The 26,798-nt window shown below is 38.2% G+C and overlaps 1 protein-coding gene and 1 long non-coding RNA gene across 3 annotated transcripts in view; both read left to right on the top strand.

Moving 5' to 3' along the window:
- Positions 1 to 26,798, top strand: part of LOC143019972 (uncharacterized) — a 400,229-nt gene that overhangs the window by 72,763 nt on the left and 300,668 nt on the right. The gene's annotated exons all lie outside the window — the stretch shown is intronic.
- Positions 2,759 to 26,798, top strand: part of LOC143019714 (putative E3 ubiquitin-protein ligase HERC1) — a 36,989-nt gene continuing 12,949 nt past the window's right edge. Inside the window, 15 exon segments of the mRNA XM_076175685.1 lie at positions 2,759 to 2,769; positions 3,936 to 4,026; positions 4,029 to 4,062; positions 9,345 to 9,523; positions 9,525 to 9,857; positions 9,860 to 10,012; positions 10,014 to 10,073; positions 10,076 to 10,417; positions 10,419 to 10,649; positions 15,604 to 15,811; positions 15,926 to 16,038; positions 19,117 to 19,197; positions 25,847 to 25,999; positions 26,215 to 26,348; positions 26,486 to 26,639. Of these exon segments, the coding sequence (XP_076031800.1) occupies positions 2,759 to 2,769; positions 3,936 to 4,026; positions 4,029 to 4,062; positions 9,345 to 9,523; positions 9,525 to 9,857; positions 9,860 to 10,012; positions 10,014 to 10,073; positions 10,076 to 10,417; positions 10,419 to 10,649; positions 15,604 to 15,811; positions 15,926 to 16,038; positions 19,117 to 19,197; positions 25,847 to 25,999; positions 26,215 to 26,348; positions 26,486 to 26,639 (2,277 nt within the window).

Genomic DNA, 26,798 nt, shown 5'->3' with positions numbered 1-26,798 from the left:
CCAACTGCGCCAACCGAGTCTTGAATTGAAATGGGATGTAAACAATGGAAACGGTTAAGAACCACTGACTTATTCTAAATGTATGAGCTCACGATGCTGAAAAATAAGTTAGATTGAGGTTGAACTCCATATAAATATTCTATGCATTTTTTAAAGTGTCAATTGTATTTGAACTCTTAACAGAAACAGATAGTTTGTCCCAAACATTTACATTGCTGATAGAAAAAAAGTTTTTAGTTTCATTGGTGTTTGATCTCTTATAGACTATTTTGTAACCATTATCTCCTATGATATTACTATGGCCCACAATGAAATAATCATTTATATTCATATCAGTGTAGCACTGGAACATTCTAAATACTTCAATCATTCTCCATTCTATGTTTGGATAAGCTAATATATATTTAGTTCACTCAGACACTATAGTATTTATTACGTAAACGAGTGATCGTTTTAGTGATCCTACTTTGTACCCATTCTACTTTGTCTATGTCTTTTATAAGATATTGAGACCAAAACTGAACACAGTATTTGAGATGAGGTCTTACAAAAGAATTGTGTAATTATTACATTTTCAGTCTCGTGTTTAAATGTTCTTCCAATAAATCCTACAATTTTTGGTCAGTTTTTGCAGCTTTTGTGCACTGGAGGGGTAGTTTTAGATCCTTAGATACTATGACACTTGGGTCATTTTCTTGATTGGATTTCAGAAGCTGGATACTATTCATGGAATAATCATTACATTTGTTTTTGTTACCTATGTGCAAAACTTTAAACTTATCAGTGCTCAATTCCATTTGCCATTTATTGCTCCACTTAACTAAATATAAGTCAAAATGCACTTGATCCCATTTGCTGCATTACTGATTTTACTCTCAGTTTTAGTGCAGTCCTACTAAATAACGCCCAGCAATGCCCGGTAGCAACCGGCGATTTCCTATGGTGCCCGGGCATTGTGTAAGCCTGTTTTTTTCAGTTCCAATGGTTCATACCATTTGTATGATTCGTCTACTAGAGAATTTACTAAAAAAAATTGTTGAATTTAGCAGGAGAAATGACACACAAAGCGGAAAATCCGTTGCTGAATTTAGCGCCCAAACCGTGGCAGTGTCGCCATCTTTGTTTATGTCCGGTCATTGGAAAATGTGGAATAGCTAAATTACCTGCAGTTAGGTTAGGTTAGATTAAATTAGATTAGATTAGATTACTGGTAGTTAGGTTAGCTTGGGGACCTAACCTAACCTAAACCACTGCCACGGTCTGGGCGCTAAATTCAGCAAGGATTTTCTGCTTTGTGAGTCGTTTCTCCAGCTAAATTCAGAGCAATTTTTTGTGAATTCACTAGTAGATGGAACAAGGAGGGCAGGAGCTAATAGAAGGAAGGTAATGAGTGGTGGGATGAGGAAGCAAAGAAAGGTGTAGAAGAGAAGAAGCAAGCATTCATAGATTGGCTACAAATTATGACGAGGGAAACGTATGAGAGGTACAAAGTAAAGAGAAGGGAAGTTAAGCATAAGATAGAGGAAGAAAAAGAGGAGAGCAGATGTGAAATGGGGTAAGAGTATGACAGAAAATTTTGAAAGTAATAAAAAGATGTTTTGGAAGGAAATTAAAAGAGGAGGAGGCAAATCAAGTAGAGAAGAAAAGGTAAAAGGTGCAGATGGAGAGATCATAATGGAAGAGAAGGCAGTGAGAGGAAGGTGGACAGAGTATTTAGGGAATTGCTAAATGTGAAGAAGGATAGGGAGGGAAAGGTAGTTGCAGTGGGAGGTGCTAAGAAAATGAGAGTGATGAGTGAGGAAAATGGAGGAGAAATAGGGAAGGATGAAGTGAAAGCAGCTGTTAAGATGATGAGAGCAGGTAAGGCATCTGGGTTGGAAGGATGCCATGCAGAATATCTGAAGAAAGGAGGTACAGTTATGGTGGACTGGCTGGTGAGGTTATTTAATGTTTGTTTAAGAGAGGGTAGAGTGCCGAAGAACTGGAGGAGTGCCTGTATAGTTCTGCTTTACAAGGAAAAGGGGACAAGTGTGAGTGTATTAGTTTCAGAGAGATCAGCTTGTTGAGTGTAGTTGGGAAAGCATATGGGGGTATCTTGATTGAGAGGATTAGGAGAGGAACAGAGGGAGTAATTGGTGAGGAGCAGTATGGTTTTAGGACAAGTAGGGGTTGCGTAGATTACATTTTTGTGGTAAGACAGATATATGAGAAAACTATAGGAAAATTTAAGGATGTTTTTTGAGCTTTTATGGATCTAGAAAAGGCTTACGACAAGGTAGACAGGAAGAAACTGTGGGAGGTATTGCAGATATATGTGATAGGAGGAAAGCTTTTAAGAGCAGTCGAGAGATTTACGAGAGTAGTAGAGCTTGTGTTAGGATTAGAAATGGAGAGGGTGGGTGGTTTCAGGCAAAGGTGGGACTTTGTCAAGGACGTGTTATGTCACCCTGGCTGTTCAATCTTTACATGGATGGGGTGGTGCGAGAGGTAAATGCAAGGGTTGTGGGTAAGGGGTTGGGCATGATTAAAGAAAATGGAGAAAAGTGGGAGGTGAACCAGTTGTTGTTTGCTGACGACACTGTGCTTGTGGCAGGATCAGAGGAGAGATTGAGGAAGTTAGTGACAGAGTTTGAGAAGGTGTGTGAAAGAAGAAAGCTGAAGATTAATGTAAGATGATGAGATGTACAAAGGGAGAGAGTGACAGCAGGCTGGAAGTGAGCATTAACCACTTCCATACGGTGGCGCCTACGTAGGCGCCATGAGGGGCAAGTGGGTACTCGATGTTGCCGACGTCGGCGTCTTGATTATAATTATTGTAGTACCTACGTAATTTCCATTCTCTCAAAACTGGCTTCATAAATTTTCTATGGTTATCAAAATACACGGGTGAAAGAGAACGAACTATTGAGCAGTGACTTTATTGTTTATAATGCGATTATTATGATGCAACATCGCACGTCGGGCAGCTAATGCTGCCAGAGGTGCGATGTGCCCCGGAGTGAAGAGGTTAAGGGTAAGAGACTGGAGGAAGTGGATAGTTTTTGATACTTGGGTGCAAATGTGGCAGGAAAGGGAGGAGTGGGGGTGGAGGTAGAATGTAGATTGAGAGAAGCGATTAAATTCCTTGGTGGATTAAAATTTGTAATAAGAAATAGACATTTGGGAATGGATGCTAAGAGGTATATGAAGGAGGGATTGTGCCAACAGCACTGTATGGGGCAGATACATGGAACATAAGTAAGGAAGAGAGAAAGAGTTTGAATGTGTTTGAGAGGAAATGTCTGAGAAGTATGGTAGGGATTATTAGGCTGGATAGAGTGAGAAATGAGTAGGTGAGGAGGAGAACAGGGGTGGAAAGGGAAGTGGGGAGATAGGATTGATGAAAAGCGATATTAAGGTAGAGAGCTTGTGGGTTAGAAAATGGGATAGATGGTGGAGGGTTGCACTTTTATGAGTTGGGTGTGGTTAACAACACTTCGTAGCAAAGGTTCACAAACAAGCTCGCCTCTCGCCTTGAGTCATTAAAAAATGGCCCCACCAGCGAGCCTGTACTTTTCTGGTGTGTTTTGCTGACTACTTGTAATCTAAATGAGTTATGACAGTGATTTAAGATTGCTTGAGGTAAAACAATCATTGCATATAGACTTTTAACAACAAATCTAGGGAAAGGATGTAGGAGAGAGAAAATTCAATTGGTTTCACAATTGTAAGATCACGCCCTTTTGGGGAGGATCTTAATTATAATAGTTAATATTTTCTTTTCATTTTTTTAATCTTTTTAGATTCCTTTATTTATTACCAATAACATTTGCAGGGAAATGTCGATGATTTTATGGACACAATTTTTTTCTGTTTTGTTTCCAGGTCGAAGCAGTCTTACCTCCATCACTCAACAAGAGTCAATGAGTTGTGCCAGCAAGTTGTCTGTTGGTCAGAAACTGTACATTTATTGTGACAGCCAATGGATCTGTCCTTGCCTGTGGTGAAGGCAGCTATGGTAGATTAGGGTCAGGGCTATCAGATGACTTGCACACACACCATCAGTTATTTCAACTTTACAAGGTAATTGTTTAATTATAGTAACACAAACTCTTGATTGTCTTTTTTTGTTTAGAGCAATAGGGACCAATTGATAGAAACCTGGACATAGCGGTTTTGCAAAACAGATTTTGTAGAGATTTTTATTTGTATTGTTCATTGTGATATTTCTATCAATAACCACATCTCCCATTTGAGGTGGATCCTTGAGGTGGTTATACTTACTGTATGGACCAAACTCAAGGTCTTTATATTAACTTGAATTTTCTATTCTACCTTTCATCTCCCCCTTCCTACTCCTCTTCTTTCATCCTCTACTTCTCTTTATCCTCTTTTTTTCTCCTTTTCTGACACAGTAAATAAAAAAGTGCATAGTGGTATATGGTATAAAAGAAAAACACAATGTAGCTAAGTACTTAAGAGAAAAAGAGAAAGTAATAGCAAAATAAATTCTGAAAGTTGTACAAGATGAGGGGCAAGAGATGGAAAAGGAAACAGAAGTGCATAGATGGGACAATATTCTAAAGAAAAGAATTAACCTCTAAAATTTAAACTAAGGTCACAAATGTTAGCAGAAGAAGTATTAGCAAAAACAACAAAGTTTGCAAAAAGTGAAAAATGCAAAAATATATGGATAAAAAAGGAAATAAGCAATGATGAAAGAGAGAATAGATTTTTTTTTTTTTTGAGTGCTGGATTTGAGGCTGAGAAAATGGTATATCAAAAGAAAGGGAACACAGGAAACAGAAAACAATAAAAAAAAAAAAAGTAACTTTTACCAACATAGATGGCCTGATTTTAGGATTAAATTAAATTATTATCTGGCTGAAGAAAAAACAGATATAATGGGAATTGTGGAGATGAAATTATAAGATCCACTACCACCAAATATAGTGTTGGACAATGTTTATATAATCACTGGATTAAAGAAAAAAAAACAAAAAAAAAAACAGGGTGGAAGAGTTACATTTTTGACTAAGAAGGGCTTAAATGTGACGGAGATCCCAGAAGGAGATAATAATGTGGAATTGATCATGATAAAAGTTGAAAATAGTGACATAAAATGTAGAAAATTTGTGGAGATATATGTGCCACAGAAAACACGTTTTTTGAAAGAGAGTGGCCATTCCAAAATGTTGGAAGACACAAGGCATACATTAAATGAAATGATGAAAGGAGGAAATCTAGTAATTCCAGGTGATTATAACTTTAAAGAAATATGTTGGGAGATGACAGTGAAGGGTGGAGAGGACCTTTGGGGAAACATACTACTCGACATAACCATTGAATACACAATGACTCTATGGGTAAAAGAAAATACCAGATATAGAAATAACAAAGAACCGTCGAGACTAGACTTAATATCTACATCAGAGCCTGAAATTATGGATAAAATGGAATACAAAACATGAATTGGGAAGAGTGACCACATATTACTTGAGCTTGAACTAAAATAGAAAATATATGTAGGGAGAAACGAGAAACATAGAAAATGAAGACTGATGTATAACAAAATGGATTTTGGAAATCTTAGAAAATTCTTTCAAAAAGCAAATTGAGAAAACTTTAATGAAGAAACACAGGTGGAAGAGAAATGGATATTCAAGGAAATCTGTAATGAAGGAATGGATAAATCTGTACCAAAACAAAAACAGGAAAAGATGTACATTAAGTGCTGGTATAACAAAAATGTAGTGAGGCAAAAGATAAAAGAGACAAAACTTGGAAAAGATAAAAAAAAAAAAAAAATGAAATTGGCAAAAATATATAAACTAAGAAATACATATGTAAAAATATGTAGGGAGGAAAAAAAAAACATGAAAAAGACATAATAGACAAATGTAAAGGTCAACCTAAAGATATGTGAATGGTAAACTAAAAAGTAAACCGAAAATAGTAAAACTATAACAAAGGAACACAAAATGTACAGAGGAAATTATGAACAAACATTTCAAATCTGTATTCACTAAAAGAAAACATATACAATTGGGTTGAAGGAAGCAGAGAAATATCATCCCCCAATAAGAGAAATAATTATGACATAGGAAGAAATAAGGGACCAAATAATGAACCTTGATCTCAGAAAATCACATGGCCCAGGCAGAATTGCAAATTGGATACTAAAAGAATGTATGGATGAACTAATGGACAAAATATATATAATAATAGATTGCTCACTCAACGAAGGAAAGGTACTGAAAGACTGGAAAAATGCTGATATTGTGCCAATATATAAAGAGGGAAACAAGGAAGACCCAACAAACTATAGACCAGCCTCCCTTACAAGTACAGTAGCCAAAATTTGTGAGAAAGTTATCAAAAGTAGATGGACTAAATATCTGGAAAGAGAACAATATACTAATTCCAAGACATTTCCGGATTTAGACAGGGAAGATCATGTGCCACAAATTTGATATGTTTCTATTCACAGTTGATAGATATAATGCAAGGAAGGGAAGGATGGGCAGACTGTACTTACCTGGACTTACAAAAGGCATTTGATAAAGTACCACACAAAAAATTGTTTAGAAAACTTGAAACAATAGGAGGTATAGATGGTAACTATTGAACATGGATGGAAGATTTCTTGCATAGGAGAAAAATGAGAGTGGTACTCAGAGTTAAAAATTCTACTTGGGAAGAAATGATAAGAGGAGTCCCACAGGGTTCAGTATTGGCTCTGATAATGTTTGTATTATATGTAAATGACATGGATGAAGGTGTAAAATGTTAAATGAACTTCTTCGCAGATGACGCAAAACTACTAAAAAAAAAAGTATGGAAAAAGATTGTGAATCGCTACAGAGAGATTTGAACAAGGTCTGGGATTGGAGTCTGAAGTGGGATGTGGACTTCAACATAAAGAAATGTAGTATAATGGAATTTGGAAAAGGTAAAAAAAGAAAATATCAGGACAATATAAAATTGGTGCAAAGAAAGTAAAGAAAGTTGGTTCCAAAAAGGACCTAAGAGTAATCATCACCAATGACATGTTCTCAGACAAGTAGATAAACAAAATAGTTGGAGAAACATACAATCTGTTAAGATCAATAAAGGTGGTTTTTAATTACTTGGATGATGAAATGGTAAAGAAAATACTAGTTACACTGATAAGACCAAGACTGGCATACGCAGCGACACTATGGACAACCAGAAAAAAAATAAAAAATAAATGAATACATAAATAAGTAGAATAAATAATATCTATATATATATGTGTGTGTGTATATATATATATATATATATATATATATATATATATATATATATATAATATATATATACATATATGGGTAAGGGGACAGATGTAAGTGTAGTAATTTCAGAGGGATTAGTTTGTTGAGTGTTGTTCGGATGGCTTATGGGAAGGTTTTAATTGAAAGGATTAAGAAAGGAAGAGAGGAATTAAAATGGTGAGAAGCAGTGTGGGTTTAGGAAAGCTAGATGATGTGTGGATCAGATTTTTGTGATAAGACAGATATGTGAGAAATTTTTAGTAAAAGGTAAGGAGGTTTTTGGACCCTTATGGATTTGGAAAAGGCTTTTGACATGGTAGACAGGAAGGCATTGTAGGAGGTATTGCTGGTATATAGGATTGGGGGAAAGCTGTTAAGGGCAATTGAGTTTTTATGAGAGTATTTAAGTGTGTGTTAGAATTAGAAATGGAGAAAGCAAGTTGTTTAGGTAAAGGTGGGGTTGTTACTGGAGTGTGTTGTGTCACCATGGCTTTTCCATGTGTACATGAATGGAGTGGTGCTGGAGGTACATAGATAATGGTAGGGTATAGGAAATGGTTAAAGAAAATGGAGAAAAATGGGAGGTGAGCCAGTTTTTTGCTGGTGACACTATGGTTGTGGCAGGGTCAGAGGAGGGGTTAAAGGAGTTAATGATGGAGTTTGGGAAGGTATGCGATAGGAAAAAGTCGAAAGTAAAATATGGGTAAAGATAAGGTGATGAAATGTACAAGGGGGGAAGATGGCAGCGAATTGGAAGTAAGTCTTAAAGGAGAGAGGCTGGAGGGTGTAGATAGCTGTATTTGGTGTCGTATGTGGTGAGAAAGGGAAGAGTGGATATGGAAGAAAATTGTTGATTGAGAGAAGTAAGTAAAATGCCTTGAGGGACTATAAAGTGTAATGAAAAATAGGCATTTGGCAATGGATGCAAAGAGGAGATTATATGAAGGGATGGTTGCACTGACAGCACTGTATGGGGCAGAGATTTGGAATTTGGGAGGCACAGAGGAAAAGTTTGAATGTATTTGAGATAAAATATCTGAGACGTATGGTAGGGGTTACAAGTTTGAGATAAAATGGGAAATGAGGAAGTGAGGAGGAAAATTGGGGGTAGAAAAGAAGATGTCAGATAGGGCTGATGAAAGAGTATTGGGATGGTTTTGAGACATGGAAAGAATAAGTGAAGAAAGATTAATAAAAGAGGTGTGGAAGGTAGAGGTGGGGGAATGAATATGAAGGGACAACTAAGGATTGAGATGGATGGATGGGGTGAAGGGAGCATTGAGAAAGAGGGGAATGTCTGTTGAGGAAGGAAGGGAAAAGACTGGATATAGGGGTGAGCAGAGAATGGCTGTGTTTAGATGATACTGTGATGCAAGGAAAGGAGGAGTAGGGAATAGGGTGGTTATGGAGTTGTTATGTGTGAAAGATACTTTGAAGCAGCCCAAAGGGATTTATTCTGTCTTCTTTTTCTGTATGAGAGGACAGAAAGGGGGGTCAACAATCAAAGGAAGTGGCCTTGCTGTGGATGTGCTGTATCTTGCTACATTGCTTCTGACCCAGGGTAGTGGGTGGGATAGGGATGACCCGTTAATTAATGAGGAGCTGAGATGAGAGAGGGGAAACAGTGGTGGATGGGAAAGGGTATATACCTTTTCACTTGGCTACCTCCTTTGAAAAAGGGAAAAAGCCCCTGGTATATAGATATAACTATGTTCCCTAAGGTAAAGTGATTGTTATGTCTTGATAAACTTTAGCCATCTCCGAGTATCAATTTGTTCATAATGTATAAACTTTAGGACTAAAGCTGAATTCATGCCAGGAAACAACTGTGATCAAGGTCATCATCTTTGTGCTTTTCATCTTTGGCCTCCAAGACAGGTAGAAGTTATCAGTAGCTGTTGGAAGTAAGGGTGGGGTTTGCATTGTGTGAGACAAAAACTAACCAGCCACTTGGTCACTTTATGTTTGAGAATAATGTGTGAAGTTGGTGGTTATTAATGTTTTCAAAATAATTGTGTATTAACATTTGGTATGCAAAATTTTAATACCTCTCTTTATATATCTTTCTAGGTTTTGTCATAACTCAAGTTGTGACATCTTGTGGCTCTGATGGACACAGCTTAGCAGTTGCAGACAGTGGAGAGGTCTTTTCATGGGGTGATGGAGACTATGGTAAACTTGGTCATGGTAACTCAGACAGACAAAGAAGACCAAGACAGATTGAAGCTCTTCAGGGTCAAGAAGTCATTACAGATTGCATGTGGATTCAAGCACACAGCTGTTGTCACAGCAGATGGAAAATTGTTCACTTTTGGAAATGGAGATTATGGAAGACTGGGATTAGGATCTACTGCCAATAAGAACCTTCCTGAAAGAGTAGTAGCATTGGAAGGTTGGAGAATTGGACAAGTTTCTTGTGGACTCAACCATACAGTCTGTGTTTCTTCAGATGGTAACACAGTCTGGGCTTTTGGGGGATGGAGGACTATGGAAAAATTAGGGCTTGGCAATTCAACTTCAAAATCAACCCCTCAAAAGGTTGATGCCATGTGTGGTGTGGGTATAAAGAAGGTATGTTGTGGAAACACAATTTACAATATTTTCTCACAAAAGATGGTCGAGTTTTCACCTGTGGAATGGATAGACTCATTGGGCAACCAGAGACAAGAACCCGTGGACACAATCGTCCCCAACAAGTACCAGCACTTACTGGAAATATGTTAGTGGATGTTGCAGTTGTGCTCTGAGCACACATTAGCTCTAACTTCAAATGGGGATGTGTGGGGATGGGGTTGTAAATAGTTGATGGCCAATTAGGTCTTGGACACTCAGCATTTGTCAGAGAACCTCAGGCTATTTGGACTTTATCTGGAAAAGGTGTTAAGCAAATTAGTGCAGGAAGGACGCATAGTGCTGCTTGGACAGCTCCTTTAGTTCCCCGTGGCTGCTCAGGTACACCAGCTCCAATGCAGCTTGGAGTACCCACTGCCATACCCCCACAGTATCCACACCTCAAAGGGATTCCTCCTTCAGCTCTCCAAGCAAGACTTAAGCTTCTTCACCAGTTTAGTGATTTACTGTATGCAGCTTGGAAATTGATACCCTTGACTGCTGAGAATGATTTGTGGCCTGGAAGGAGTGAGTTCTATTACATCTGGTGCAGTCAGGTCACTTCTGTCTCCAAGGGTATACACTTTACCACTTGTTAGATGTCTTGGTAGAACTATGGTCCAGGGAAGAAATTATGGGCCACAGGTAACAGTCAAAAGAATTTCTACAAAGGGCACACCATGCAAACCTTTGTTCATCCAGTTGGCCAAGCAAGTTGTCAAGCTTAAGCCATCAGACCTACGATTACCTTCAAGAGCATGGAAGGTAAAGGATTTATGTAGAAAATCTTACTAGAGATTATTGATAGTGTGGTTTATATGATAAACATTATTGTTGATGTTGGTATTTATAGTTTCAAACAGTAATCACTCACACCTTTTTTATTGCCTGTTATATAAATATATATATATATATATATATTAACAAATTATACCAAAAAAATCTCATTGGGAACTAATAAAACAGCATTATTGGATTTGAAAAACTATTAAATTTGTATGTCACACACTTAAGGACATCATGTTCAGAATTTCAGATGGTAATTATTTTTATACAATAATTTTGCTTTCTATTCATTTTCCATGACATTTATATTATTCTAAGGTCAAAGGTACATTATTTTCTTCAATATAGAATTTTTTCATTACCAAGTTTCAATGTATTTACCTAGTTGTATTTACCTAGTTGTAATATACGGGAGGGGAGCTATGCTCGTGGTGACTCCCCGTCTTAGTATCTCTCAGCATCAAGTTTTATCTTAAAATCTTGTATAGTGTTAGCACATACTGTTTTGTTGTCTAATTTGTTCCATGTATTTATCGCTCTGTGTGGGAAACTGTTCCTTTTCAAGTTTTTTCTATAACTATCCTTTTTCAATTTTTTTCTGTGTCCTCTTGTTTTATCGTTTTCCCATCTTTGTTGTCCTTACAAATATATTTTTTTTTTCCCAAATGTCAACAAATTATAAATACTCATAGCATATGATGCTGCTGATGTCAGTGTCATGAGGTGCGAAGGGTATACAAGAATGCTAGCTTCAGCTTCCAGTTTATATTTATTATGTATTTGTAGCTGAGTGACCTCTATATTTTTGTGAACAGGTCTAATCACATTTTTGTAATTATCAACATTCAGGGTTACAGAGAATGAGTATTATAGCTGTAACTTTATATCTTATAATGCACATATTATAATGCATCATCATATCATTGTACATCAGGCAGCCTACAATGCACATGAATATTCAATTTGTATTGAAGAGGTTAAGAAGTACAGTGGGGATTTACAAGCATTAAATAGGGTGAGAAATGAAGAGATGAGGAGCATAGGGGTGGAAATGGGAGCTGGTAGATAGAACTGATGAATATTTGGACAGTTTGGGCTCATGGAAAGGATGAGTGAGGAAAGACTAGCAAAAAGAGTATGGAAGGCAGAGGTGGATGGAGTGAACTTGAAGGGAAGACCAAAAATAAAGTGGATGGGGTGAGGGGGCCTTCAGTAAAAGGGAAATGTCTGTGGAGCTAGGAAAAGAGAAGGCAAAAGATGGGTATGAGTGGAGAATGATTGTGAATGGACAATAAATTGATGTGGCCTGAAGGAATTTCTCTTTGTCTTCTCTATTTTTGCATGAAGAGATGAGGAGGGAGGGTTGCCATGTAAATGAAGCAGTGGGGCCCTACTTTGGATGTGCTGTGTCTTGATGCATTGGTTCTAACCCAGACAGTGAGTGGGAGAGGAGCTAATAGGGAAACAAATAGGTGATGGACAGGAGTGGGATGGGTGGGGGTGAGTGCATGTCTTGGCTGGCTACCTCCCATGTAAGGGAGAAGAAGCCTTTGGTATACAGTCAAGACCCATATATGAGGTCTGTCCAGAAAGTATCCAGCCATTATGAATATTTGCAGAACTGGTAGTGCAATCCTAACAAAAGTTGGTGGACACTGACAGAAGACCCTACTGCACATGCATAAGCAGCCGTAGTCCCATGTGACAACTCAGTTACTGGCTAGACACAGTTGAGTGAAGGTGTGAGCTGTTTGACTGTCACATTGACAATGACTGAGTGAGTAGATCAGTGAATCTGTGTCAAGTTTTGTTGCAAACTTGAATATTTGTCAGCAGAAACTATTCAAATGATAAGAAGGCACTCCAGGACGATCCAATGAGTGAAGCACAGATAAAGATGCAGTACAAACACTTCAAAGAAGACCGAGAATCTGTCTAAAGTGATCCACGTTGTGGTAGGCCTTCAACAAGCAGAACACCAAAAAATATTGAACATGTGAAGACTGCAATCAATGAAAATTGGTGATTGCCAGTCTGAGAATTAGAAGATGACCTTGTTATCCTGCAGACAAGTGTTTCAGAGATTTTGATGGAAGATCTTGGCATGACATGCATGGTAGTAAAATTTGTCCTGCATCTCTTGACCCATGAGCAGAAGGAATTTTGTGCTAAAACTTCACAGGACATACTTCAAGCTGCTACAAATTACTCAAGTTTCCTGAAACAAGTAATAACCAGAGATGAGTCATGGGTCTATGGTTATGACCCAGAAACAAAAGCCCAGTCTAGCCAAAGGAAGTCACCTGCATCTCCACATCTGAAAAAGGCACGGCAAAGTTAAGCAAAGTCAAAGTCATGTTGACTGTTTTTTTTTTAATTATCAGGGTGTTGTCCACCACGAGTATGCTCCTCAAGGCCAGACAGTAACAAAGGAGTATTACATTGAAGCTCTTTGCCGTCTAAGGGATGCAGTGAGAAGAAAATGGCTGTAGCTGTGTGCTAGTGGAGGCTGGATCCTTCATCATAATAATACACCTGCTCATTCTTCATATATCATGCAGGGATTTTTAGCAAAACATTCCATCACCCAGCTCATTCAGCCCCCCCACAGCCCAGATCTAGCTCCCTTTGATTTCTGGATTTTTCCAAAGCTAAAATTACTGTTAAAAGAAAGGAGATTTCAGTCCATAGATAAAATTAAGAAGAATGCAATGAGCCAGCTGATGATCCAAAAAGAGGACGTTGCAAAATGTTTTGAAACATGGAAGGGGCGCTGGGAGAAGTGTGTGAGGTTCGAAGGAGACTACTTTGAAGGAGAGTAGGAAGCATTTCTTGAAATTGTACATGGCTGGATACTTTCTGGACATATCTCATATTTTTTTCCTTCATGATGCAGCATAGGTTAAAAAAAATTAAGGCCACTTCATTTGATCCCGTCGGACTGTATCTAATATCATTTACATATAACCACTCCCTAAACCCCCTATCTCCCACCCACTCCCTTCCAATCATCACAGTATAATTCATACGCAGCCATTCTCCACTCATGTTCACTCATCCACTATCTCCTATCTTTTCCACCAACACTCTCCTCCTCACCTCATTTCTCACTCTATTCAATCTTGTAACCCCTACCATACTTCTCAGACACTTCATCTTAAACACATTTAATCTCTTCCTCAATTATGTTCCATGTACCCCATACAGTGTTTGTCAGCACGATCACCCCTTCATACAATCTCCTCTTAGCATCCATTACCAAATGTCTATTTCTCATTAGATTTTTTAATCCCCAAGGCACTTACTTGCTTCTCTCATTCTACATATTACTTCCACCTCCACTCCTCCCTTTCCTGCCCCATGCAACTCCAAGTATCTAAAGCTACCCACTTACTCCAGCCTCTCTCCTTTAAGATTGACTTCCAAATTGCTACCACATTCTCCCCTTACACATCTCATCACCTTACTTTTACCCACATTTGCCTTCAACTTTCTCCCATTGCATACTTTCCCAAACTTTGTCTCTAACTTCCTTAATCCCCTCTCTGATCCTGCTACAAGCACATTGTCATCAGCAAACAACAACTAGCATACCTCCCACTTTTCTCCATTTTTTGTTAATCATCTCCAATCCCCTGCCCATTACCCTCGCATTAACCTCCCACACCATCCATGTACATATTGAACAGCCATGGTGACATGGCACATCCCTTGTGAAGTCACACCTTTACCTCAAACCACTCGCTCTCTCCATTTCTAATTCTAACACAGACTGTACTACTCTTATAAAAACTCTTGGCTACCCTTAACAGCTTCCCTCACACAATGCCTTCCTGTCAACCCTGTCATAAGCTTTTCCCAAATCCGTAAAGGCCCAAAAAACATTCTTACCCTTTGCTAAAGATTTCTCGCATATCTGCCTTACCACAAAACTTTGATCCACACAACTCCTACCTTTCCAAAAACCCACACTGTTCCTCACCTATTACTATCTGTTCCTCTCCTAATCATCTCAATGAAAACCCTCCCATAAGGCTTCCCAATTTCACCCAACACACTTATGCCTTTGAAACTACTACACTCACATTTGTCTCCTTTTCTCTTGTAAAGCGGGACTATTCAGGCACTCTTCCAGTCCTCGGCCACTTTACCCTCCCTTAGACACACATTAAACAACCTCATTAGCCAGTCCACTATCACTGTATCTCCCTTCTTCAGGCATTACGCATGACACCCATCTAACCCTGGTGCTTTACCTGCTCTCATAATTTTAATAACTACTTGTACCTCATCCTTTCTTATTTCTCCTCCTTTTTCCTCACCCATCACTGTCACTTTCTTAGTGCCTCCCACTGCAACCACTGCTCCCTCCTACTCTCCTCCACATTTAGCAACTCCCTAAAATACTCTGCCCATCTTCCTCCTACCACTGCCTCTTCTGTTATCATCTCTCCATCTGCTCCTTTTATAATTTCTTCTCTATTTGGTTCACCTCCCCTTCTTCTTTTGATTTCCTTCTAATACATCTTTTTATTACTTTAAAGAAATTGTCATACTCTTCCCCATTTTACATCTGCAATCCTTTTGCCTCCTTTATCTTATGTTTTGCTTCTCTTCTTTTTTCTTTGTACCTTTCAGATCTTTCTCTTGTCCTGTTTGGCAACCAGGTTGTTATCACCTGATAATAAATATTTCCCGTTTTCCTTCACATTTTCAAAATGATAGCATTGTCATGATTTCCATAGATTTCATAGAATTGTGTATATATATTTTTTTCACAATTCAGTAATGCTGCTATTATTAGTTAGTGATTATTTGTCATTTAGGAATATTTCTTTATAATAAAATTATCTCATAGGAGCAATATATGTAATTGGTAAGTATGATTGCTGTCTGAAACCCTATATTTACCAGATTATATATATTTGAACAGGTAAAACTGGTAGGCGAAGGGGCAGATGATGCAGGAGGTGTGTTTGATGACACAATGACAGAGATGTGTAATGAACTTGTGACAGGAGTTGTGCCTTTGCTCATCCCTACACCAAATGCAACTGCTGATGCGGGTAACAATAGAGACAAGTTCTTGTTAAACCCAGATTTAAGCCAGGCACATCATCTAGTTTGGTTTAAGTTTTTAGGTAAGTTTATTGTTGATGACCATTTTGTTAGAAAGTGAAGTTGTTTCATGTTTGTACTCATGCCTTTTAATACTTGAGCACTTATTTGTTAAAGAGTCATGTAAATCCCTACAGGTATTCTTTTTGGTGTTGCGATGCGGACCAAGAAACCCCTTGCTCTTCCTCTTGCTCCTTTAGTGTGGAAACTTATAGCAGGTATCAACCCTGTTCCTTCTGACCTTGAGGAGGTAAATATAAAATTTTGTTATACTTTTTTTTTTCTCAGCCATGCAATATCACACAAAATAAGGAAAGTAGACATAAAGGAGAAAAATCCTCACCTTTTCATTCCTGTCTCACACATCACTTTCACTCCTTGCAGCTTTAACTGTGAGAAGGTTGAACTATATTACTTCCCCAGCAAGACAATACTTCATCTTTGGTTTATGTATTTCATGGAGTAGGTTATTGCCTTTTTCTATATGTTTTTCTCCAACATGTTCTATTACCCCATACTCATTTTCTTTTGTTTGACATTCTGGCTTTAAGCCTTATTAACTTTATTCACCCCATATATCCATCTTTACATTGGTCCACTTCTTTTTGTGATTCATAGCACTACAGATTGTGAATCCATGAAAATATCAACTCCCATCCATTTTCATAAAATAGATTAACCACTTCAGACTGGCCTGTTCTACTCTGTCTCCCATTCTCATGTGAACCCATGTCCTTTCACAAATTTTTATTCCATTCTCTGTCATATTTTGTAACACCACATATCCTTCAAACATCAAAGCTCCAGTAATTTATTTTTCTTGTAATTATTACCCAGGCTTCACTCCAGTACAGAACAGTTGCCAAAATTAGTGCTTCATACATCCCTTTCATTACTTCCACAGATATCCTTTTTTTTTTACCTTTACAGCTATCAAAGGAACCCCTATCTTCTCCCTTTTCTTCAATCTATGATCATTCTTTTTCTCCAGAGACCAGTGATGTGTACCACTTGTAGTAGTCTTGCATGATCATGAAAAATAATAATCTCCCTACCCATTGTTCAGATCCTATCAATACCCTCACCTGTGAATGGAGATGCACCCTCAAGCGTTCTAGCAGTCAGTCACTAGACCATGTATATCTCCCTACCAATTTTGATTATCATTCCTTCCTTGTACTTTTCTTTGAATATGTTCCATATGTCTTCCATCTTTGTTTCCTCTTTAGAGAATTTATCCCAGTTTGTGTTGTGGGAAAATTTTCTTAGTTTTACAAGATCCGTTTTGTTATACTAATCTTCCTTCTCTATGTTTCTCATTCCTGTCTACATTGTTCTTTTCTTTTAATTCAAACTTTGTTAGTGTATGGTCACTCTTTCCAATTGGTGTTTTTTACTCCATTTTGTTCACAACATTCTGGCTCGGAAGTTAATATTAAGTCTAGTTTCGACGGTTCCTCATTGTTTATAATATCTAGTATTTTCCTTAACCCATTGTGTATATCTATGCTTGTCATGTGCATTTGTTGTACATTCTTGCTGAGTAGTGTGTGGCCACTTTGGTGCCCCAGAAGTTCTCTCAGCATCATCAGATCAGAAGTACATCACTCTGCTGTTTATGTTGTGTATTGTGTATTCGGTTTCTTGGATATTTAAATGTTGGGTGTACAGTCCCCTGTTATCATTTATTGTGTTCTTCCATACTGTGTCAACTTGCAACAGATTTAGTGTGAAATCAATTCAAGTACAGGACAAAGTACAAATCTGTACTCCTCATCCCTCCTAATCTGTCTCTCATCCATTAGTTTTTTCAATGTTTACCTAATTGTATTTACTTGATTGTAGTATAGCTTACAGGAAAGGAGCAATGTTTGTTGGGCTTTGTCTTCCACTCACCAGTTTTATTATACCTAGCCTCAAAATCATGCACAGTTCCAACTTAATCTATATCTTCATTTCCAATTATCATATTTAGATTTGAACCCATGTATTGTTCCAGGTTGGGCTAAATCACCTTCTAAGCTATTCTGAGTATTTATGTGTCTATATGGAAAACTTTTTCTTTACATCCTTTCGATATGTGGTCTTTCTTAATTTGTTTCCATGACTTCTTAAAGCCCATCCTTATTCATGAGATCTCTTCTCTCAATACAATCTATCCCCTTTAGTGACCTGAATACTGTAATCATATCACCTCTTTCTTTTTGATCTTTCAAAGTTGGCAGACCCACTACTTTTAGTCTTTCCTCGTATGGTTTATCTAGTAGGCTGGGTACCACTGTGGTTGCTGCCCTTTGTATTCTCTTGATCTTGCTTATATAACTCACCGTTTGTGGATCATACTACTGGTGCATATTCTAGTCTTGGACAGATCATAGTTTTGATGAGTTTTTTCATCATCTCTTTATCCATATAGTGAAAAGTCACTTTATCTTCTGCAGCCCCTCTGTACATCTCTCCCACAATCCTTCTGATATGTTTTGTGAGCTGACAGGTTGTCCATTTATCAACACTACCAAATCTTTGTCCTCTTTTGCTTTTGTAATGAGTTCACTTCCCATGAAATAGTTTTATGATGGTTTTTTGCCACTATTGGCCCATTTCCAGTACCTTGCATTTTTTGGTATTGAACTTGATTTCCCATTCTTGGCTTCATGCAAAAATAGTGTCTAGATCTTTTTGCAGTAGTCTAGCATCCTCTAATTTTTCACTCTTCTCATGATTTTCATGTTACCTGTAAACATAATGGCATAACTTCTACATTCCATCATGTCATTGACATAGACAAGAAATATTATTGGTTGTTTACATTTGTGTGTGAATGCATCAACAAACCAGCATAATTTAGTGTAACAGATCATAACAATAGCTTTTTCTGAATATCTTTAACACAGAAATTAATGTGCAGAGTCCTTACATGCCTAAGTGCCACCCCAATGGAAAGTTCTCAGTGATGCCCCCCCTTCCCATTTCCACCATTCCTCACTGCCTATCATAGCTATTGGCTTGTGAAATAATTAAATGAATTTTAATTTTTTTTATTTAATGTCCCTATTGCAGAAAGGACAAGGGAAAGATATTTCATATTCTCTTGATTTTAACTCAAAATTTATATATTGCAATAAAATATTCAGGGCTCTTTTGACCTTTTTTCATTATGATTATTTTGTCAGCCTTGTGGACACCATGTCCAGACTAGAATTACTGCCCCCTAAATGTGCCGCCCCAGGGCATATGCATCCCCCTGCCCCCCTCCATGTGAGGGCCCTGTGTATGTGCAAGTTATTTATATAAAATACATATGGTACATTATTAATTTTTGTTGCAGGTGGATACACAGTATATGCAGAGCTTACGGGCAATCCATGACATTCATCTAGCAGGTGTTACTGAAGAAACTTTTCATGAGGTACTGTCAATTACCATTTTTAAACCTTTTCACTTTGACATGTGTGTATCCATTGTATGTAATTACAGTATTATGTAAACAGTATATATATATATATATATATATATATATATATATATATATATATATATATATATATATATATATATATATATATATATATATATATATTAGTATAAATGGGCAGTAAGTTAGTAAGTTTTCTTGTAAACATTTTTGAATGAAGACCAGAGCTAATTCAATATCCACTATCTTCTTAGTGATTTTCTCAATTTTCCGAATAGTTTGTTTGTATCTTAAAGGGAGGTCAAACACAAAGCTTCCAAGATCCATGGTGTTATTAAAACGAAAAACATTACACAAAATTTAGAATATGAGCTTTCAGTTGAATTTTGCAACCATCTTCAGGTAAGTAAGAATAAATGTACAAAGCAGGAGTTTAAATAAGAGTAAATGAAGGAAATTGAAGAGTTAGGTTGTAGCTAGGCATCAGGTACTGGACAGATGAATGGAGCCCAAATGTTAAAAAAAAAAAGAGGAAAACAAACACACATTAACAATTCTTGCTTTATTTTCAGCATCAGTAATAATATTCCAGGATTCCCTCTTCATCAACATTACAACTAGTATGTCACATCTTCACATATCTCACCTCATCACCTATTGAACCTATGAATAGCCACATAAAAAAAAAAATCACAATACACTGGCTTGCAAAACATGTCTTCAGGGTGAACAACATAATAGTCTATACATGCAGTATGTGTTCAGCTCTCTAATTCTTGGGTACTCTATCATCTACACTTCCATCCATGCACAGCTACATGGGGGCAGCTGTATACACATAATTCACTCCTTTATATCCACACATGGGGTACATGGCCTTCTGCAACACACATACAAATGAACAAGTACAACATGATGCAATCATATATGCATTTACAATACAGCACAAACATGGTGTAGTCACACATTTGCAACAATATATATATATATATATATATATATATATATATATATAAATATATATATATATATATATATATATATATTGTAACAAACCTCTCCAGAAACTGGAGGTCGTCACTCGATTGAGAATCCGCAGGTTCGGCGCATCCTGAGAGACGTGACGGCAATTTTTGAGCTTCGCCCGGCTGCCCGTCACCTCGTCCTTGCTGAGTTCCCAAGGCGATGAAAACGCCACATTTATTTACATCTTCTATTCACACATACTCATTACAAAAAGAATACTGGGCTGTAGGAGGCACCTCGGGTCGCTTGCCAACCCTCGAAAGGCTACTTGAAGCCTCGCTACAGCTTACAAACACGATATTAATACGAGCGGAAACCACAACGTCATCTACTGTCAGCTACTGCTGCTCGTCTTCCCGTCCTTGCTGAGTAAAGTGCTTATATAGCACGCCTCGACCAATCACAGTTGCTGCTCGAGGTCACGTGACTCCAGGTGGCGTCCGCCATTGACGCAACGAGTACCACGATGTCATCACATGATGAGATAGGGGCCGCGTTCGTAACAATGTATATATATATATATATATATATATATATATATATATACATACATATACAAAATGCTTTTTTTCCTTTACAAGGGAGGTAGCCAAAAACCAAAGGCATAAAATCCACTCCCACATATTCCATCCTCACATACTCCATTCCCATCCACCCACCTCCCTTCCTCTTATCTTAGCTTCTCCTGGATGATGGATCATCCCTGCATCTTGCCCACTGCCCTGGGTCAGAAGCAGTGTTGCAAGACACAGCACATCCACAGCAAGGCCACTTCATTAAATTGGTGACCCCCCTCTCTGTCCCCTCATGCAGAAAAAGAGAAGATGGGGAGAAATCCCTTTGGGCTGCATCAAATTATTTTTTCACACATACTCCCTCACCCCCTATCCCCCACCCACTCCCTTTCATGCATCACAGCATCATCCATACACAACCATTCTCCATTCACCCCATCCTCTGTCATCTCCTGTCCTTCCTCAACAGACATTCCCCTCTTTCCCAATGCCCCTTTTACCCCATCCATCCATCTCATCCTGTCATGTTCATTCCTTCGACCTCTACCTCTTACTAATCTTTCTTCACTTATTCTTTCCATGTGTCCAAACCATTGCAATACTCTTTCATCAACCTCATCTACCAACTCCCTTTCCACCCTCATTCCCCTCCTTACCTCCTCATTTCTCACTCTATCCAGCCTAGTAGTTCCTATCATACTCCTCAGGCACCTCATCTCAAACACAGTTTTCCACACAGAGTGGTGGATATCTGGAACAAACTGGATAAAACAATAGTGTGTATAAAAATTATACATTAATTTAAGAGCAAACTAGACACTGTGAGATACAAAGACGGGACACCATGAGTGTACCTCGCCTTCCCATAAGATACAACTAGGTAAATACATTCAAAATCCTCCTCTCCTCTCTTGTGTTCCATGTTTCTGCCCCATACAGTGCTGTTGTCACAATCACTCCTTCATACAATCTCCTCTTAGCATCCATTCCCAAATGTCTATTTCTCATTACACTTTTTAATCCCCCAAGGCATTCACTTGCTTCTCTCAATCTACATTCTACCTCCACCTCCACTCCTCTCTTTCCCACCACATTTGCACCCAAGTATCTGAAACTAATCACTTCCTCCAGTCTCTCCTTAATACTTACTTCCAGCCTGCTGCCACTTTCTCCCCTTGTACATCTCATCACTTTACTTTTACCCACATTTATCTTTAAATTATTTTTATTTTGGACACCTTTCCAAAATCTGTCACTAACTTCCTCAATCCCTCCTCTGATCCTGTCACAGGGGCAGTGTTGTCAGCAAACAACAACTGGCTTGTCCTCCCACTTTTCTCCATTTCCTTTAACCATTTCCAATCCCTGACCTATTACCCTTGCATTTGCCTCTCACACCACCCCATCCTTATTTAAATTGAACAGCCAAGGTGACATAACACATCCCTGATGGAGTCCCAGCTTTTCTCCATTTCCGATTCAAACACAAGCTCTACTACTGTCTTTAAAACTCTTGACTGCTCTTAACAGCTTTCCTCCTATCCCATATATCTGTAATACCTCCCACAGTGCCTTCCTGTCTACCCTGTCATAAGCCTTTTCCAAATTCATAAAGGCCCCCAAAAATCCTTACCTTTTCCTAAAGCTTTCTCACATATCTGCCTTACCACAAAAATCTGATCCATAGAACCCCTACCTGTCCTAAATCCACGCTGTTCCTCATCAATTATTCCCTCTGTTTTGCCCCTAATCCTCTCAAGACCCTTCCGTAAGCCTTCCCAATTACACTTAAACAAACTGATCCCTCTCAAACTACTACACTCACACTTGTCCCCTTTCTTCTTGCAAAGTGGAATTATGCAGGTACTGCTCCAGTCCTCCAGCACTTTACCCTATTTTAAACAAACATTACATAACCTCATCAGCCAGTCCATCACTACACCTTTTTTAGACATTCTGTATTATGCCCATCCAACCAATGTGCCTTACCTGCTCTCATCATGTTAACAAATGCCTTCACCTCATCTTTACGTACTTCTCCTCTATTTTCCTCACTCATCATCGTCATTTTCTTAGTGGTACCCACTACAACTACCTTTCCCTCCCTATTTTCCTTCACATTTAGCAAATCCCTAAAATACTCTGCCCATCTTCCTTTTACCGCCTTCTCCATTATCATCTCTCCATCTGCACATTTTACCTTTTCTTCTCTATTTGATTCGCCTCCTCTTCCTCTCTTAATTTCTTTCCAAAACATCTTTTTATTACTTTCACAATGTTGTCATACTCTTACTGCATTTCACATCTGCTCTCCTCTTTGCCTCCTTTATCTTATTCTTTACTTATCTTTTCTTTTCTTTGTACCTCATATGATTGTAACCAATCTGTGAAGGCTCAAATCTTTTCTTCTGCTTACTTCTTTGCTTCCTCATCCCACCACTCACTACCCTTCCTTCTATTTCCTCCCATCCTCCTTGTTCCACACACCATCTTTGCACATCTTGTGACTCCCTTCTTGAACCATCCCTATTCCTCCTCCACTCCTAGCTCTATCCTTCACTCCCTCCCACTCCTCTCTCAGATTATTCTTGTACTCCTTCTCCTTTTCTTTCTCATTTAAGCAGCTTATGTTAAGCACCTCCCTACCTTCTGCCCTTTTCCTCTTTCTCCATGTATCCTCTACTCTCAGCTTAACTTCCAACAAAAATTTATCTGATATTCCCCAACTCTCTCCCCTTAGAACATGTACATCCTTAACTCTTCCTACTATTCTCTTGGTTACCACTATATAGTCCATTAACACCCTATCTATCACCTTTCCATCCACCAACCTCTCCCATGTGTACTTATGCTTGACTTTTTTCATAAACACTGTATTTGCTATCATCACCTCTCTAGACACATCACCATCAACTCTCCACTACAATTCATTTCTGGAACTCCACACTTCCCAACTACTTTGTCTATTGGTTCACTTCCTATCCTATCATTAAGGTCTCCTAATGCCACTACACTGACATTTCTCCCTAAACCCTCTATGCACTCATTTAAATCTTTCCAAAAAGCCTCCCTTTCCTCTACACTGTTATCACTATCAGGCCCATATACACTAACAGAAACCCACATTTCCCTTCCTAGTTTCACCTTCATCCACATTAACCTTGAAGAAACCTCTTTCCACTCTACCACATGCTTACCTATCTCTTCACTTACTAGTATAGCCACCCTTTCTCTCCCTCATCCTCTCTTCACTCCTGAAACCCAACTACACTCCCAAACTCAAAATCACCTCTCCTTTTCACTTTAGTTTCACTCAATGCCAACACATCCATCTTTCTTCTCACAAACATAATGCCTATCTCTTCCTTTTTACTCTCATCTGTACCACATCTACACACATTAAAAGACCACCATAGGGTTCTGGTTGCAGAACTCCCAGACCCTCTTTTGCCTTTATTTTTATTATGAGGAATAGACATTTGGGAATGGATGCTAAGAGGAGACTGTATGAAGGGGTGATTGTGCCAACAGCACTGTATGGGGCAGAAACATGGAACATAAGAGAAGAAGAGAGAAGGAGTTTGAATGTGTTTGAGATGAGGTGTCTGAGAAGTATGATGGGGGTTACTAGGCTAGATAGAGTGAGAAATGAGGAGGTGAGGAGGAGAACAGGGGTGGAAAAGGAGCTGGGAGATAGGGTTGATGAAAGAATATTAGGATGGTTTGGACACATGGAAAGAATGAGTGAAGAAAGACTAGTAAAAGAGGTATGGAAGGCAGATGTGGGGGGAGTGAACATGAGGGGACGTCCTAGGATGAGGTGGATGGATGGGGTGAAGGGGGCTTTGGGGAAGAGGGGAATGTCTGTTGAGGAAGGACGGGAGAGGACAGAAGACAGGGGTGAATGGAGAATGGTTGTATATGGATGATGTTGTGATTGCATGAGGTGGAATGGGCAGGTGGATGGGGGGTGAGGTAGTATGTGTGAGCAAAATTTGACGCAGCCCGAAGGGATTTCTCCCTGTCATTTTATGCAATGGGGGGACGGAGAGGGGGGGTCGCCGATTTAATGAAGCGGCCTTGCTGTGGATGTGCTGTGTCTTGCGACACTGCTTCTGACCCAGGGCAGTGGACAAGGTGCAGGGATGACCCATCATTCAGGAGGTGCTAAGATAAGAGGGAGGGTGGAGGGGTGTGGAGTGTATTTAGGGATGGAATGGGTGGGAATGATTTTAAGCCTTTTTCTTTTTGGCTACCCCCCTTGTAAGGGGGAAAAAGCCTTGGTATATATGTATGTATGTATTATTGTTATTATTATTATTGTTTTTTTTTGTGCTAGGTGCCCATAGTATTGCAGCATACTCCAGTTTAGGTCTTATTAGTGCAACCACTATTTTCTTTACCATTTCTTCATCCTAGTAGTCAAAGGCCACTTTCATTGATCTTAATAAGTTAAAAGCCTCTCCAAATAATTTATTGACATGTTTATCAGGTGTCAAGTCATTTGAGATAATCACTCCCAGTGTGATATTAGTAATGCTCTAGATAACATAGTAGATGATACATTTTTTGAAGTCGGTGATTCCAGCAGTAGTGACAAAAATGATGAAGATTTTTCTGGTTTTGAAGATAATGAAGACTTTTCTGGTTATGAATATGATTAAAGTGTTTCCCCATTTTATTACTGTGTTTTGGATTTGGTTATTTTGTTTTTTGGGTCTCATTTGCAATGTTTACAATTACAATACTATTTAGTTATGTTGTTTATGCTTATTGCTTGTATGTACTGCCAACTTTTATACAGCAATGTTTTCTGCTTGTGTAATGTGATGCTAGAGTGCTTTCAACAATATATGGTTAAGTACACTAAAAACTCTTTTTCCTGAATCTGACCTGCTGAGATGGAGGTGCATCTTATATATATACCCATGTGTCCTATATGCCATCAAATATTGTATGTATGTATATGTATATTATATATATATATATATATATATATATATATATATGTGTGTGTGTGTGTTTTTATTTTCATTTATTATTAATCTTATTTAATCAAATTAATCTTTTATTTATTGATTTTATTTCTTTCTATCAAATAGGTGATTCCTTTGGAGAGTTTTGAGTGTGTGAGTGTGACTGGGGGAAGAGTTCCAGTTGTTCCAGGAGGTCGAGCAGTTCCCCTCATATTTTCCAATAGACAGGAATATGTCTCTCGTACTATCCAGTACCGGCTCCACCAAATGGATACTCAAGTATGATGAACAACTTTGTGCAATTTAGATATTCATGGTACCTTTATTCACCATACAATTTTTAAGCAAATTAATAGTATTGAAAATTGGTAAGTTGAGGACACAGGGCTAAGCACTTGTCATGAGTTCCATACCTTGACAGGTATAAACAATATTAGGGTCATATATTTTTTAGGTTCTGGAGTAAGTATAGGGTGTGCCTTCTCTTTGAACAGATTGCAGCGATACGTGAAGGAATGTCATGGATAATTCCTGTTCCACTTCTGTCTCTTATGACAGCAACTCATTTAGAACAGTTAGTGTGTGGCTTACCTCATATTTCAGTTGCCACTCTCAAAAAAGTTGTCAGGTAAATAAACAGTATTTGTTTTAAGTTCTATAAGTAAGAAATTTTTTAGAGAATGGTTTTTTAGTTTTTATATGTTGGCCATATACAGACTGTTTACTATTATATTCCAAGGATAATTCTTGCATTTTCTCATTTAGGTATAGGGAACTTGAAGAAACTGATCAGCTTGTTATATGGTTGTGGAATATTCTAGAAGTCTTTACTCCTTGTGAGAGGGTGCTCTTCATTCGATTTGTCTCAGGAAGGTCACGCCTTCCTGCCAACTTGGCAGATTTATCCCAAAGGTTCCAGGTGTGTATTTAATTGACTCTGATGACTTTAATCATAAGGGATAGAATAGAGATAACTGGTATCTAAGGATGTCAATATCATAGAAATTGAATTTTTTGACAAATTTGCAAAAACTTGTGGAAAAATAGTTTGAAGTATGCACAACATACTGGTAAGGCA

The sequence above is a fragment of the Oratosquilla oratoria genome, chromosome 38, assembly GCF_046742065.1.
Source record: "Oratosquilla oratoria isolate Oo_2021 chromosome 38, ASM4674206v1, whole genome shotgun sequence".
Classification (NCBI taxonomy): domain Eukaryota; kingdom Metazoa; phylum Arthropoda; class Malacostraca; order Stomatopoda; family Squillidae; genus Oratosquilla; species Oratosquilla oratoria.
The sequence above is the reverse complement of the archived record's forward strand: the minus strand, read 5'-3'. Positions and strand labels throughout refer to the sequence as shown.